Source organism: Prionailurus bengalensis, chromosome A3 (genome assembly GCF_016509475.1).
Source record: "Prionailurus bengalensis isolate Pbe53 chromosome A3, Fcat_Pben_1.1_paternal_pri, whole genome shotgun sequence".
Lineage (NCBI taxonomy): Eukaryota > Metazoa > Chordata > Mammalia > Carnivora > Felidae > Prionailurus > Prionailurus bengalensis.
In genome coordinates, this window is record NC_057354.1 from 89,950,312 (window position 1) to 89,962,682 (window position 12,371).

The 12,371-nt window shown below is 38.5% G+C and overlaps 1 protein-coding gene across 3 annotated transcripts in view; it reads left to right on the forward strand.

The window, feature by feature from the left end:
* ALMS1 (ALMS1 centrosome and basal body associated protein) overlaps positions 1-12,371 on the forward strand; it is a 221,667-nt gene that overhangs the window by 14,131 nt on the left and 195,165 nt on the right. For all 3 annotated transcript variants that reach the window (XM_043603693.1, XM_043603694.1, XM_043603695.1), the window contains exon 2: positions 5,034-5,159. In XM_043603693.1, the coding sequence (XP_043459628.1) occupies positions 5,034-5,159 (126 nt within the window). The remainder of the gene's footprint in view (positions 1-5,033; positions 5,160-12,371) is intronic.

Consider the following 12,371-nt stretch of genomic DNA (forward strand, 5'->3'; position numbering starts at 1 on the left):
TTTTGGGAATGTTCTAGGAAGATTGATGTTCATTCTTTTTTTTTTTTTATTAAAAATAATTTTTTTTAATGTTTTATTCATTTTTAAGACAGAGAGACAGAGCGTGAGCAGGGGAGGGGCGGAGGGAAAGGGAGACCCAGAATCCGAAGCAGGCTCCAGGCTCCGAGCTGTCAGCACAGAGCCCGATGCGGGGCTCGAACCCACAAACCGCGAGATCGTGACCTGAGCCGAAGTCGGACGCTCAACCGACTGAGCCACCCAGGTGCCCTTGTTCATTCTTTTCTAATTGTTTGGTAGAATTCTGTAGTGAAGCCATCTGGTCCTTGGCTTTTCCCTGTTGGGAGGTTTTTGATTACCAACTAGTCTTCTTGCTAGTTACAAGTTTGTTCAGATTTTCTAATCTTTCATGATTCAGTGTTGGTAGAATGTGTGTTTCCAGGAATTCATGCATTTCTTCTTTGCTGTCCAATTTGTTGGTATAGAATTGTTCATACTGTTCTCTTATAAGCCTTATTTCTGTGCCATTGCTTGTAATTTTTCCTCTTTAATTTTCTGATTTTATTATCTTGAGTCTTTTTTCTTTTTTCTTAGTCAATCTAGTTAAGGGTTTGCCAATTTTGTTGGTCTTTAAAAAAACTCAGCTATTAGTTTCACTGATTTTTTTTTTTTCAGTATTTTGTTTATCTGTGCTCCATTGTTTATTATTTCTTTCCTTATGCTTGCTTTAGGTTTAGTTCATTGTTCCTTGAGGTGTAAGTTAGGCTATCGATTTGATATCATGATTTTTTTTTTTAATATACACATACTACCCTTTCAGCATTGCTTTTGCTGTATCACATAAGTTTTGGTATTTTGTGTCTTCATATTCAGTTGTGTCAAAGTATTTTTTATTTTCCCTTGTGACTTCTTGTTTGGCCCATTAATTTTTTGAATATGTGTTTAAATTATACATATTTTGGAAATTTACAGGTTTTTTTCTGTGCTATTGATTGCTAGTTTCATTCTATTGTGATTGGGAAAAATACTGTATATTTCAGTCTCCTTGAATTTGTTAAGACTTATTTTGTGGCTTAACATGTTCTGCCCTAAAGAATGTTCCATGTGTACTTGAGAAAAATGTGTATTCTGCTGTTTTTAGGTGGAGTGTTCGGTATATGTGTGTTAGGTCCCATTGGTCTACAGTGTTACTCAGTTCCTCTGTTTCCTTACTGTTCTGTATGGTTGTTTTATCTGTCCATTACTGAACGTGAGGTATTGAAATCTCTTAATATTACTGTGTTGCTGTGTATTTCTCCCTTCAAGTCTTTAAAAATTTGCCCAATTGATTTAGCTCTTTAAAAATTTGCCCAATTGATTTAGTATTTGAGTGCATAAATACTTGTAATTCTTATATCTTCTTGGTGATTTGATTTGACCCTTTTATGATTATATAGTGTCCTTTGGCTTGTAATAGGTTTTTAAAAAAATATTTATTTATTTTGAAAGAGAAGGAGAGAACATGAGCAGGGGAGAGGCAGAGAAAGAGGGAGAGAAAAATCCCAGGTAGGCTCCATGCTGTCTGCAGAGGCAGACACGGGGCTTGAACCTACGAAACATGAAATCATAACCCAAGCCAAAATCAAGAGTCAGATGCTTAACCAACTAAACCACCCAGGTGCCCCTTGTCTTGTAACAATTTTTGATTTAAAATCTATTTTGTCTGGGGGCGCCTGGGTGGCGCAGTCGGTTAGGCGTCCGACTTCAGCCAGGTCACGATCTCGTGGTCCGGGAGTTCGAGCCCCGCGTCGGGCTCTGGGCTGATGGCTCAGAGCCTGGAGCCTGTTTCGGATTCTGTGTCTCCCTCTCTCTCTGCCCCTCCCCCGTTCATGCTCTCTCTCTGTCCCAAAAATAAATAAATGTTGAAAAAAAAAATTTAAAAAAAAATCCATTTTGTCTGAACTTGGTATACCACTCCTGTGCTTTTTTGGTTACCATTTGCATGGACTATCTTTTTCCATCCTTTCATTTTTCTTTTTTTCTTTTTTTTTTAATTTTTTAAATGTTTATTTATTTTTGAGACAGAGAGAGACAGAGCATGAATGGGGGAGGGGCAGAAAGAGAGGGAGACACAGAATCGGAAGCAGGCTCCAGGCTCTGAGCCATCAGCCCAGAACCCGACGCGGGACTTGAACTCACGGACCTCGAGATCGTGACCTGAGCTGAAGTTGGACGCTTAACCAACTGAGCCACCCAGGCGCCCCTTCCATCCTTTCATTTTTCAACCTATATGTGTCCTTAGATCTAAATTGTTATTTCATAGACAACATAAAGACTACTACCTTTTAATATTAAAAAACTTAGGGAGGGACTCTTTCAAACTTTAATTTATACCAAAATCATTTAATTTCAGATGAAGAGTTGCTGATGACACTTGCTTAGTTTTGAAGCATTCATCTTTTAAATCCTTCAAGCATTTAGGTTATATTCAGAGGTAATGGGGGGAAGGTTAATCAAACATATGGGAATATATTAAGAATGAGTTTTCTTGATGAAGTCTAAACAAGTAGGTGATAAGAATAGGAAAATCTGGGGAAGGGATTTTTAATAAGAACTTTTCTTTTAGCATTTAATTTTGACTTTTAGGTTTTCTTTAAACTGATAAAAGTGAGGGGGGAGTGTTTTTTTTCTCACACACTGGATTAGTTCTCAAAGTGCTGGTTTCTTAATATTGTATCATTAGTTTTCTACAAATATCCTAACGAATTGAACTCTCTTTATCAGCTGTTGTGAATCAGCTCTTTTCAAAGGTGATAGATACACCATGGTCCACAACCAGCATTATTGAGCTACAGTGAATAGCCATTTTGAACATTCATTTTGGCATTCTTCTTTCCTAGAAGGCTCAAAGAAGACTAACTGTGCCAAAACATTGGCTATATTGTTACATACTTAGGGATTTCAGATTGCCAGATTGCATTTGCAGAACAATTTTCTTTGCTTTTTATTCTTTGTCCCTTAAACATTGCCATTGAAGCAAGATGGGTATGTACCATGGTTCTTTACCTTTAGAGAAAAACCTCTTGGAATAGTTGATATCTTAGAAATCTCTGTAGTTCTTGAATAGATTTTTAATATGCTGGCCTTTTTGTGACCAAAAGCACATTCTTGTAAGTCCTCTGTAAAAATGTTTTGTTAATATAGTAACAGTGTTTTAATTCTGGAAAAAAATATGATAACTTGAGGTTTCCTTCAGAGGCTCTTTCACATTTGTGGTTAATATTTTGTTAGAATTCATCTTTTCTTGACTCATAACTGCCTGTTTTACTTTTATAACTTCTTCCCCTTTTATGGACATTGTATCTTTATTTTTTTGAGGATCTGACTTATTCATTTTAAAGTTTTTGAAAATATAGTTTATAATCGCATTTTTAGCAGGAGTGTTTTTTTGTTTTGTCTTTGGGTACACCCTTCTCTATATGGTGTTCTTGTGGTTGTCTCTACCTTGGCCCTTGTGGCTGCTTTTTTAAAAGAGAGGTCTTTTTTTTTTTTTCAATGTTCATTTCTTTTTTTTTTTTTTTTTAATTTTTTTAACGTTTATTTATTTTTGAGACAGAGAGAGACAGAGCATGAACAGGGGAGGGGCAGAGAGAGAGGGAGACACAGAATCTGAAACAGGCTCCAGGCTCTGAGCGGTCAGCACAGAGCCCCATGTGGGGCTTGAACTCACGGACCATGAGATCATGACCTGAGCCGAAGTCGGACGCTTAACCGACCAAGCCACCCAGGCGCCCCATAATGTTCATTTCTTTTTGAGAGAGAGAGTATGCGATAGTGGAGGAGGGGCAGAAAGAGAGAGGTGGGGGATCCAAAGCCAGCTCTGTGCTGACATGGGGTTCTAACTCAGGAACTGCGATATCATGACCTGAGCCGAAGTCAGACACTTAACTGACTGAGCCACCCAGGCGCCCCAGAAGAAGAAGTCTTATATTGAAGCTTTGGGTTTTTATTGTCCAGGGATACTGGAGAAATCTCAGGAACCAGTCCCTGAGCCAGTTGGTGACTTTGACCTAAGTCATTTTTGTTTGATTGCCTTGGATCTGTTCCGTTTGCATTGCTTCAGCCTTGGGCTACAGTCACAGCTTTTATTGTCTTTCACAGGTGAGAGAGCCCTGCTCTAACCCCTGTCTCACAAAATGAGCCTTAAGTTTGTTCCCACCGTCCATACTATGAGTTGATTTTAGTCCCCATTTGTAGGGTTAATTTCTTAGGTGTCTTAAATAGTAAGATTTTAAAACCAATAACTTGCTTGTTTCTGCTTGCTTCTTTTACTTCTAGGACTATAGGAGGTTAAGGAACTGCTGTGGTTTATTGGACAGTATGTTGAGTTCTAACTGGATAACCTTAAGACTTTTTGTAATTTTTTTTTACTTAAAATTTTTTTTTTCATTTATTTATTTTTGAGAGACAGAGACAGAGAGTGGGTGGGGGCAGAAAGAGAGAGGGAGGCACAGAATCCAAAGCAGGCTCCAGGCTCTGAGCTGTCAGCATAGAGCCAGATGCGGGGCCTGAACCCACCAACTGCGAGATCATGACCTTAGCCGAAGTCAGACGCTTAACCAACTGAACTTCCCAGGTGCCCTGTTTTTTTATTTTTAAGTGAAAGTAGTAATTTGGACAGTGGTTGTGAAGTTGAAATGTTATATATATGAAAGTACTTTATAAACTTAGAAATATAGCTAAAGTTTAGATTTTATTATTGTTTAACAATAGTGATTGTTGGGGCGCCTGGGTGGCGCAGTCGGTTTAGCGTCCGACTTCAGCCAGGTCACGATCTCGCGGTCCGGGAGTTCGAGCCCCGCGTCAGGCTCTGGGCTGATGGCTCAGAGCCTGGAGCCTGTTTCCGATTCTGTGTCTCCCTCTCTCTCTGCCCCTCCCCTGTTCATGCTCATGCTCTCTCTGTCCCAAAAATAAATAAAAACGTTAAAAAAAAAAAAACAATAGTGATTGTTAATCACCATCGTTCATCACTATTTAAATCTGCTTTTGATTTTCAGGTTGTTCCATTGACCTGTCATGTATGGCAACAGTCACTATATCAAGACAATAGTGGTATACAGATTTCTGATGCTAATGTAGTCTCTGTGAAAAAAACAGCTCAGTGGGATTCTGGAGATGACCAGGTATGTCTTATGTAACTGGGAAATTATTTTTCTTTTCATAAGCTGCATGAGAAATTCTGATTCAGCTTTGAAGAATGGTAAGGGGTGAATTACTTTAATATTCCATTTTTCTAATAGATCTTTGATAATCTTAGTTATATAGAATAGCATTTCACTTTTTTTTTTGTCTCAGGACTCCTTTATATTCTTCAAAAGTATTTTGAGTATCTTTTATTTATATGGACTATCTATATTGATATTTAGTTTACTAGAAATTAAAACATTTAAAAATATTTTTAAAATAACAAACCCATTATATATTAATATAAATAATGTATTTTAAAATGAAAAATAACTATTTTCCAGGACAACTAGTTGGGAGAGTGGCATTGTTTTATATTTTTGCATATCTATTTATTGTATATATTGTATGTATGTATATGTAAAATAACGAATTGGCTTTTATGACGGCTGAGAATTTTCAAGATTCACAACCTGGAGACCCAGGAATGCTGATAGTATAGTTGTAGTCTTAATCCAGAAGCCTGAGAACCAGGAGAATTAATGGTGTAAGTTCCAGTTTGAGTCTTGAAGGGCTGAGGACCAGGCCAGCTGATGGTGTAAGTTCTCTGAATCTGAGTTTAAAGGTAGGAGAATACCAATGTACTAGCTCAAAGACCCATCAGGCTGAGAGAGTGAATTCTCTCTTGTTTAGCCTTTTGTTCTGTTTGGGGCTTTAAATGGATTGGATGAGGCTTGGCCACATTGGGAAGGGCAATCTGCTTTACTTAGTCTGTGGATCAAATGTTAATCTCATCTAGACACACAGACATACAGAATAATGTTTAACCAAATATCTGGGCACCTGGTGGCTCAGCCAAGTTGACACATAAAATTAACTATCACAATTGGATTCTGTTATCTGCTTCTGCATTTAGTCTGTTGGGATACGTTGAAGTATATGAAGAAAATCTGGCCTTACATAGATACATAGAAAAGGGAGGCCCACATAGATGCCTGAAAGAGCATCTATGACTTCCAGGTATCCTTGGACCACACTTTGAGAACCACTGATCTAGAGCATAGTTATAAATTTAGAAGAAATAGAAAAATTGTGAGCAGATAGGGAAAAAGTTCATACATGTTTGTTGGAGGAAAAATGCACCCTTACTCAAAATGGTTAAATATTTAAGGTTGATTATCTAATAAGTTGGGTATCAGATTTCTTCTGGTACCTTCAATTTCCCCTAAATTGCAGTGATTATTTATTTGATGCAAAATATGGAAGAAGGAGATTTGCTATCATCAATGGCAAGGGGTTAAAAGAAACCTTAACAGAAAATGCATAGCACTCGGGGCCATTAAATGGAAGGGGGATTGCGGTGGATTAAATTGTGTGCCCCTAAATGTGTTGAAGTCCTAATCCCCAGTACCTTAGAATGTGTCCTTATTTGGAAATAGGGTGATTGCAGATATAACTTAGATGAGATCATACTGGAGTAGGGTGGACCCTTAATCCAATATGACTGGTACAAGAGACAAGAACAGTATGCGAAGAGAGAGACACCCAGGTAGAAGTTGGCCCTGTGAAGACAGAGGCAGAAGTTGGAGATAGACTTGCACAAGCCAAGGAATGCCTGGGGTTACCAGAGGGTAGAAGAGGTAAGGAAAGATGCTCCTCTAGAGGCTTTGGATGGAGCATGACCCTGCCAACCCTTGGTTTCAGACTGCCAACCTCTTGAACTGTGAGAGAATAATGTTGTCTTGAGCCGTCCAGTTTGTGTAACTTTGTTATGGCAGCCCTAGGAAATGAATATAGGGATATACCCCCAAATAGTTTAATATTCTCTGAGGACATGTTTATGGTAGAGCATGGTTTAAAAATAGATATCCTACTTTTTGTTCCTGTCTTATGAAATCTATGCCATGAAAAAAATACGTACACAACGGATAGGTCCTGTAGCTCTTCATTTCTGCCTTTATGCCTGGATTCCTTAGCATAGCTGGAGCATTATGCCACTTTCTAATTTCCTCCCCTCTTTTCTCCTTTTTATTCTGCTCATTCATCTTTATTGCTCTTGTCTAAGTTAGTTTTCATTATTCATTAAAAACTATAGCTCTTGCTACACTGTTCTCAGTTTCTTTCACTTCAGCTTACATTACTCATGTAGTGCCTAAAACTCTTGGATCTTTGATCTAACCTGCAGAGATCTTTTCCTACATTCCTCCTCCTAAACCTCTCTTACCCCCATTAGGTTATTCATCTCATGTCACAGTCTAGACCATGTCACCTCCAGCAACTTGAATACAAATGTCTCATCCTCTGTTCTCCTCCAACTGCTGTTTGATTTAATATTCTGCTCCCTGTTAAATGAAATTTTTAAGAGTTTTCTCTCCATTTCCTGCTATGTTAACCTCATTGATGTATAATTTAATATAGTAAACTTCACTCTTAGGAATACAGTTTGATGAGGTTTCACAAATATATACAGTCATATAACCACTATCACATTTGAGATATACAAGACAGCCATCACCTCAAAAAAGTTCCCTTGTGCCACACTGTAATCAGTTATCTCCCCCATCCTTAGTCCTTGGCAACCACTGATCTGATTTCTGTCCCTATAGTTTTGCCTTTTCAGAATTACAGTGTATAGACTTTTGAATCTGGCTTCTTTCACTTAGCACATGCTTTTAAGATTTATCCATATTGTTGTATGAATCAGTAGTTCTTTTTAATTTTATATTGCTGAGGAGTATTCCATACAGGTATAGGTTTTTGGGTAGACAAATGGTTTCATTTCTCTTGGGTAGATACTTAGGATTGGGATTGCTGGCTGGTAAAGTAATTGTATGTTTAATGTTATAAGAAAGTGCTAAACTATTTTCCAAAGTGGTTGTGCCATTTTGCTTTCCCCCACAGTGTGTGAGAGTTCTAGTTGATTTGTGTCCTTGCCAGCTCTTGGTATTATCAGTATGTGTGTACGTATATATGTATGTATGTATATATTTTAATTTAAATTCAAGTTAGTTAACATATGGTGTAGTATTGGTTTCAGGAGTAGAAATTAGTGATTCATCACTTATGTACAACACCCAGTGCTCATCCCAACAAGTGCCCTCCTTGATATCCATCATCACCCATGTAGCACATCACCACCCCCCAGACCCTGCCACCTTCCCTCCAGCAACCCTCAGTTTGTTGTCTGTATTTAATAGTCTCTTATGGCTTGCCTTCCTCTCTGTTTTTTTTTTTTAATGTTTATCTTTAAAAAAAAAATTTTTTTTTTTCTTGAAACTTGTTATTAAATTTAATTTTCTTTAAATACATACCTTTCTCCCACCCTCACCTATTCCAGGGTGGGGGGGGAGGAGGAGAGAGGAAACCCCACCCCCTCCATTCAGGGGATTCCATGTATAAAGCCTGAGATGGTGAGGATGAAGTATAAAAATACTATTTACAAAGGGGAAGAAGGTATCTGTTGCCACCTTAACCTTCAGACACCCCCATCCCCAGGCCCCTTTTGCTCCTTTAGAAAAAGCCCCTGGGAATTCATTTGAGTGTAAAATAAGCCCTTCCTCTGGAGGGGTACTATAACCCCGAAACGGAATAGGACTCTCTGAGATCAGCTGAGGAAGACAGTGAATGGATAGCACCTCAGATCCTAGCAGTGGGAAGGCATCCGCCCCCCGTTACCCTGTGGTCAGCAGGCCTACAGGCCAAGCCTTTATTTCCATAGGCCCATCACCACCCCCAGACCCTGCCACCTTCCCTCCAGCAACCCTCAGTTTGTTGTCTGTATTTAATAGTCTCTTATGGCTTGCCTTCCTCTCTGTTTTTTTTTTTTAATGTTTATCTTTAAAAAAAATTTTTTTTAACGTTTATTTATTTTTGAGACAGAGAGAGAGAGAGCATGAATGGGGAGGGTCAGAGAGAGAGGGAGACACAGAATCTGAAACAGGCTCCAGGCTCTGAGCAGTCAGCACAGAGCCTGACGTGGGGCTCGAACTCACGGACTGCGAGATCATGACTTGAGCCCAAGTTGGACGCTTAACCGACTGAGCCACCCAGGTGCCCCTAATGTTTATTTATTTATTTATTTATTATTTTTTTTTTTTTAAATTTTTTTTTCAACGTTTATTCATTTTTGGGACAGAGAGAGACAGAGCATGAACGGGGGAGGGGCAGAGAGAGAGGGAGACACAGAATCAGAAACAGGCTCCAGGCTCTGAGCCATCAGCCCAGAGCCTGACGCGGGGCTCGAACTCACGGACCGCGAGATCGTGACCTGGCTGAAGTCGGACGCTTAACCGACTGCGCCACCCAGGCGCCCCTAATGTTTATTTATTTTTGAGAGAGAGAGAGAGAGACCGAGCATGAGCAGGGGAGGGGCAGAGAGAGAGGAGACACAGAATCTGAAGCAGGCTCCAGGCTCTGAGCTGTCAGCACAGAGCCTGATGCGGGGCTCGAACTCACAAACTATGAGATCATGACCTGAGCCAAAGTCTGATGCTTAACCAACTGAGCCACCCAGGCGCCCCAGCCTTCCTCTCTGTTTTTATCTTATTTTATTTTTCCTTCCCTTCCCCCATGTTCATCTGTTTTGTTAAATTCTACATATGACTGAAGTTATATGATACTAGTCTTTCTCTGACGTATTTCACTCAACATAATACACTGTAGTTCCATCCACATTGTTGCAAATGGCAAGATTTCATTCTTTTTCATCACCAAGTAGTATTCCAGTGTGTGTGTGTGTGTGTGTGTGTGTCTGTGTGTCTGTGTGTGTATATGTATGTGTATAGAAGACACTCCATATCTTCTTTATCCATGCATCAGATGATGGACGTTTGGGCTTTTCCCATAATTTGGCTATTGTTGATAGCACTGCCATAAACATTGGGGTGCATATGCCCCTTTGAATTAGTGTTTTTATATCCTTTGGATAAATACCTAGTAGTGCAGTTTCTGGGTTATAGAGCAGTTCTATTTTTAATTTTTTGAGGAACTTCCATACTGTTTTCCAGAGTGGCTGCGCCAGTTTTTTTGTTTCAAAATTTTTTGCCATTCTAGATGCATTATGGTATCTCATTGTGGTTTTAATATGCATTTTCCTAATGACTAATGATACTGTGCATCTTTCTGTGTGTTATTTGCCACCCACGTTTCTTCTTTAATATAGGGTCTTTTAAGATCACTTCCCTTTTTTTAATGGCTGATTTGTTCCACTTGTTGAATTTGGGAATTCTTTATAAATTCTAGATGCAAGACCTTTATCAAACATGTTTTGCAAGTATTTTCTCCCACTTTATGTTTTTTTCTCCAAATTCTATATATCTTTTAAGCGCAGAAGCTTCAATTTTGATGAAGTTGGTGTATTGATTTTTTTTTTTTTTATGGTTTATACTTCTTGTGTTCTGAGAAATACTGGCCTAATCCTATGTCACAAAGATTTTTTCCTGTCTCTTTTTCCAGCACAAGATTTCTCAGCCTTGGCCCTTTTGACATTTTGGGCCAGATGGTTCCTTATTGTGCGGGGCTGTCCTGAATGTTGTAAGGTGTTTAGCAGCATCCTTGACCTTTCCCCATTAGACATCAATAATATTTCTCCATGTTATAAACATGAAAAATGTCTCCAAAAATTGCCAAGTGTCCTGTGGTAGAGGGGAGAGGGTGGTGTCAAAATTTTACTGAGTTGAGAACCACGGTTTCTGAAGTTTTATAGTTCTAGCCTTTATGTTTACATCTATGATCCATTTTGAGTTGGTTTTTGTATGTGATGTGAAGAATCCAGCTTCATTTTTTTACATATGAAAATCTAATTGTCGTTCCACCACTGTTTGCTGTAAATATGGTCTTTTTCTTTAGTGCTTACTTGGCATCTTAATCAAAAACGGATTTGGGGCGACTGGGTGGCTCAGTCGGTTGGGTGTCCGACTTTGGCTCAGGTCATGATCTCACGGTCCCTGAGTTCGAGCCCTGTGTCGGGCTCTGTGCTGACAGCTCAGAACCTGGAGCCTGCTTCAGATGCTGTGTCTCCCTCTCTCTCTGCCCCTCCCCTGCTCAAGCTCTGTCTCTGTCTCTCTTAAAAATAAAAATAAACCAAAAAAAAAAAAATTAAAAACAGATTGACTGTATATGTTGGTCTATTTCTGGACTCTCTATTCCATTGATTTATGTGTCTGTTATGCCAATCCCACATTCTTAATTATTGTGCTGTCTTGAAATCAGGTGGTGTGAGTTCTCCCCCTTTGTTCCTCTTTTGAAAAGTGGTTTTGTTTATGCTAGGTTTTTTAAATTTCTATATAAATTTTAGAATCAGGTTGGTCATTAAAAAAACCTCAAATTTTGATTAAGATTGCTTTGAGTCTGTATATCAATTTGTAGAGAATTGACATCTTAATAATATTTGAGTTCTCTAATCCACAAACACAGCAGTTCTTTTAGTTTTAGTTAGGTGTTTAATTTTTTTCATTAGTGTTTTGTTGTTTTCGGTATACCCAGCTTAACACATGTTTGTGTTACACTTCCTTTTTTTTAAAACATTGTTTTTATTGAAGGGTAATTTTACTGATGTTTTTAAAAATTTCAATTTCCTTTTCATTGCAAGTATATAGAAATATAAATGACTTTTTATATTGACCTTTTATCCTGTGGCCTTGTTAATCACATTTACTGGTTTTAGTAGTAGCTCTTTTGTGGATTTTTAAAAGTAATATCAACTATATTTTTTTCCTTTTAAGTATATATGCCTTATGTCACTGGTTATTTACTTATTATTTTACTTAATCTCCTTTGTGTTCTCACCTCAACTCAGTGAAAGCAAGTTTTGCCAACATTTATATAATTGAATACAGTGAGCACTTTTCTGTCCTCATCTTAGGTACAATAAATAGCATTTGACACTGTTAACCATTGCATAACTTAATTAAAATTATTTCCTTTCTTAGCTTCTACCGGTTTTCTTTCTACTCTTCTGCTACTCTGTTTCCTTTGTTGCTTTATCTTCAGACAGAGAGACAGAGCACAAGCGGGGGAGGGTAAGAAAGAAGGGGAAACATGGAATTCAAAGTAGGCTCCAGGCCCTGAGCTGTCAGCACAGAGCCCAATATGGAACTTGAACTGTGAGATCATGACCTGAGCTGTAATCAAGAGTTGGATGCTCAACTGAGTCACCCAGGTGCCCTGAAAAAATATTTTTTTAATTTTTTTTTTTTTTGAGCTAGAGAGAG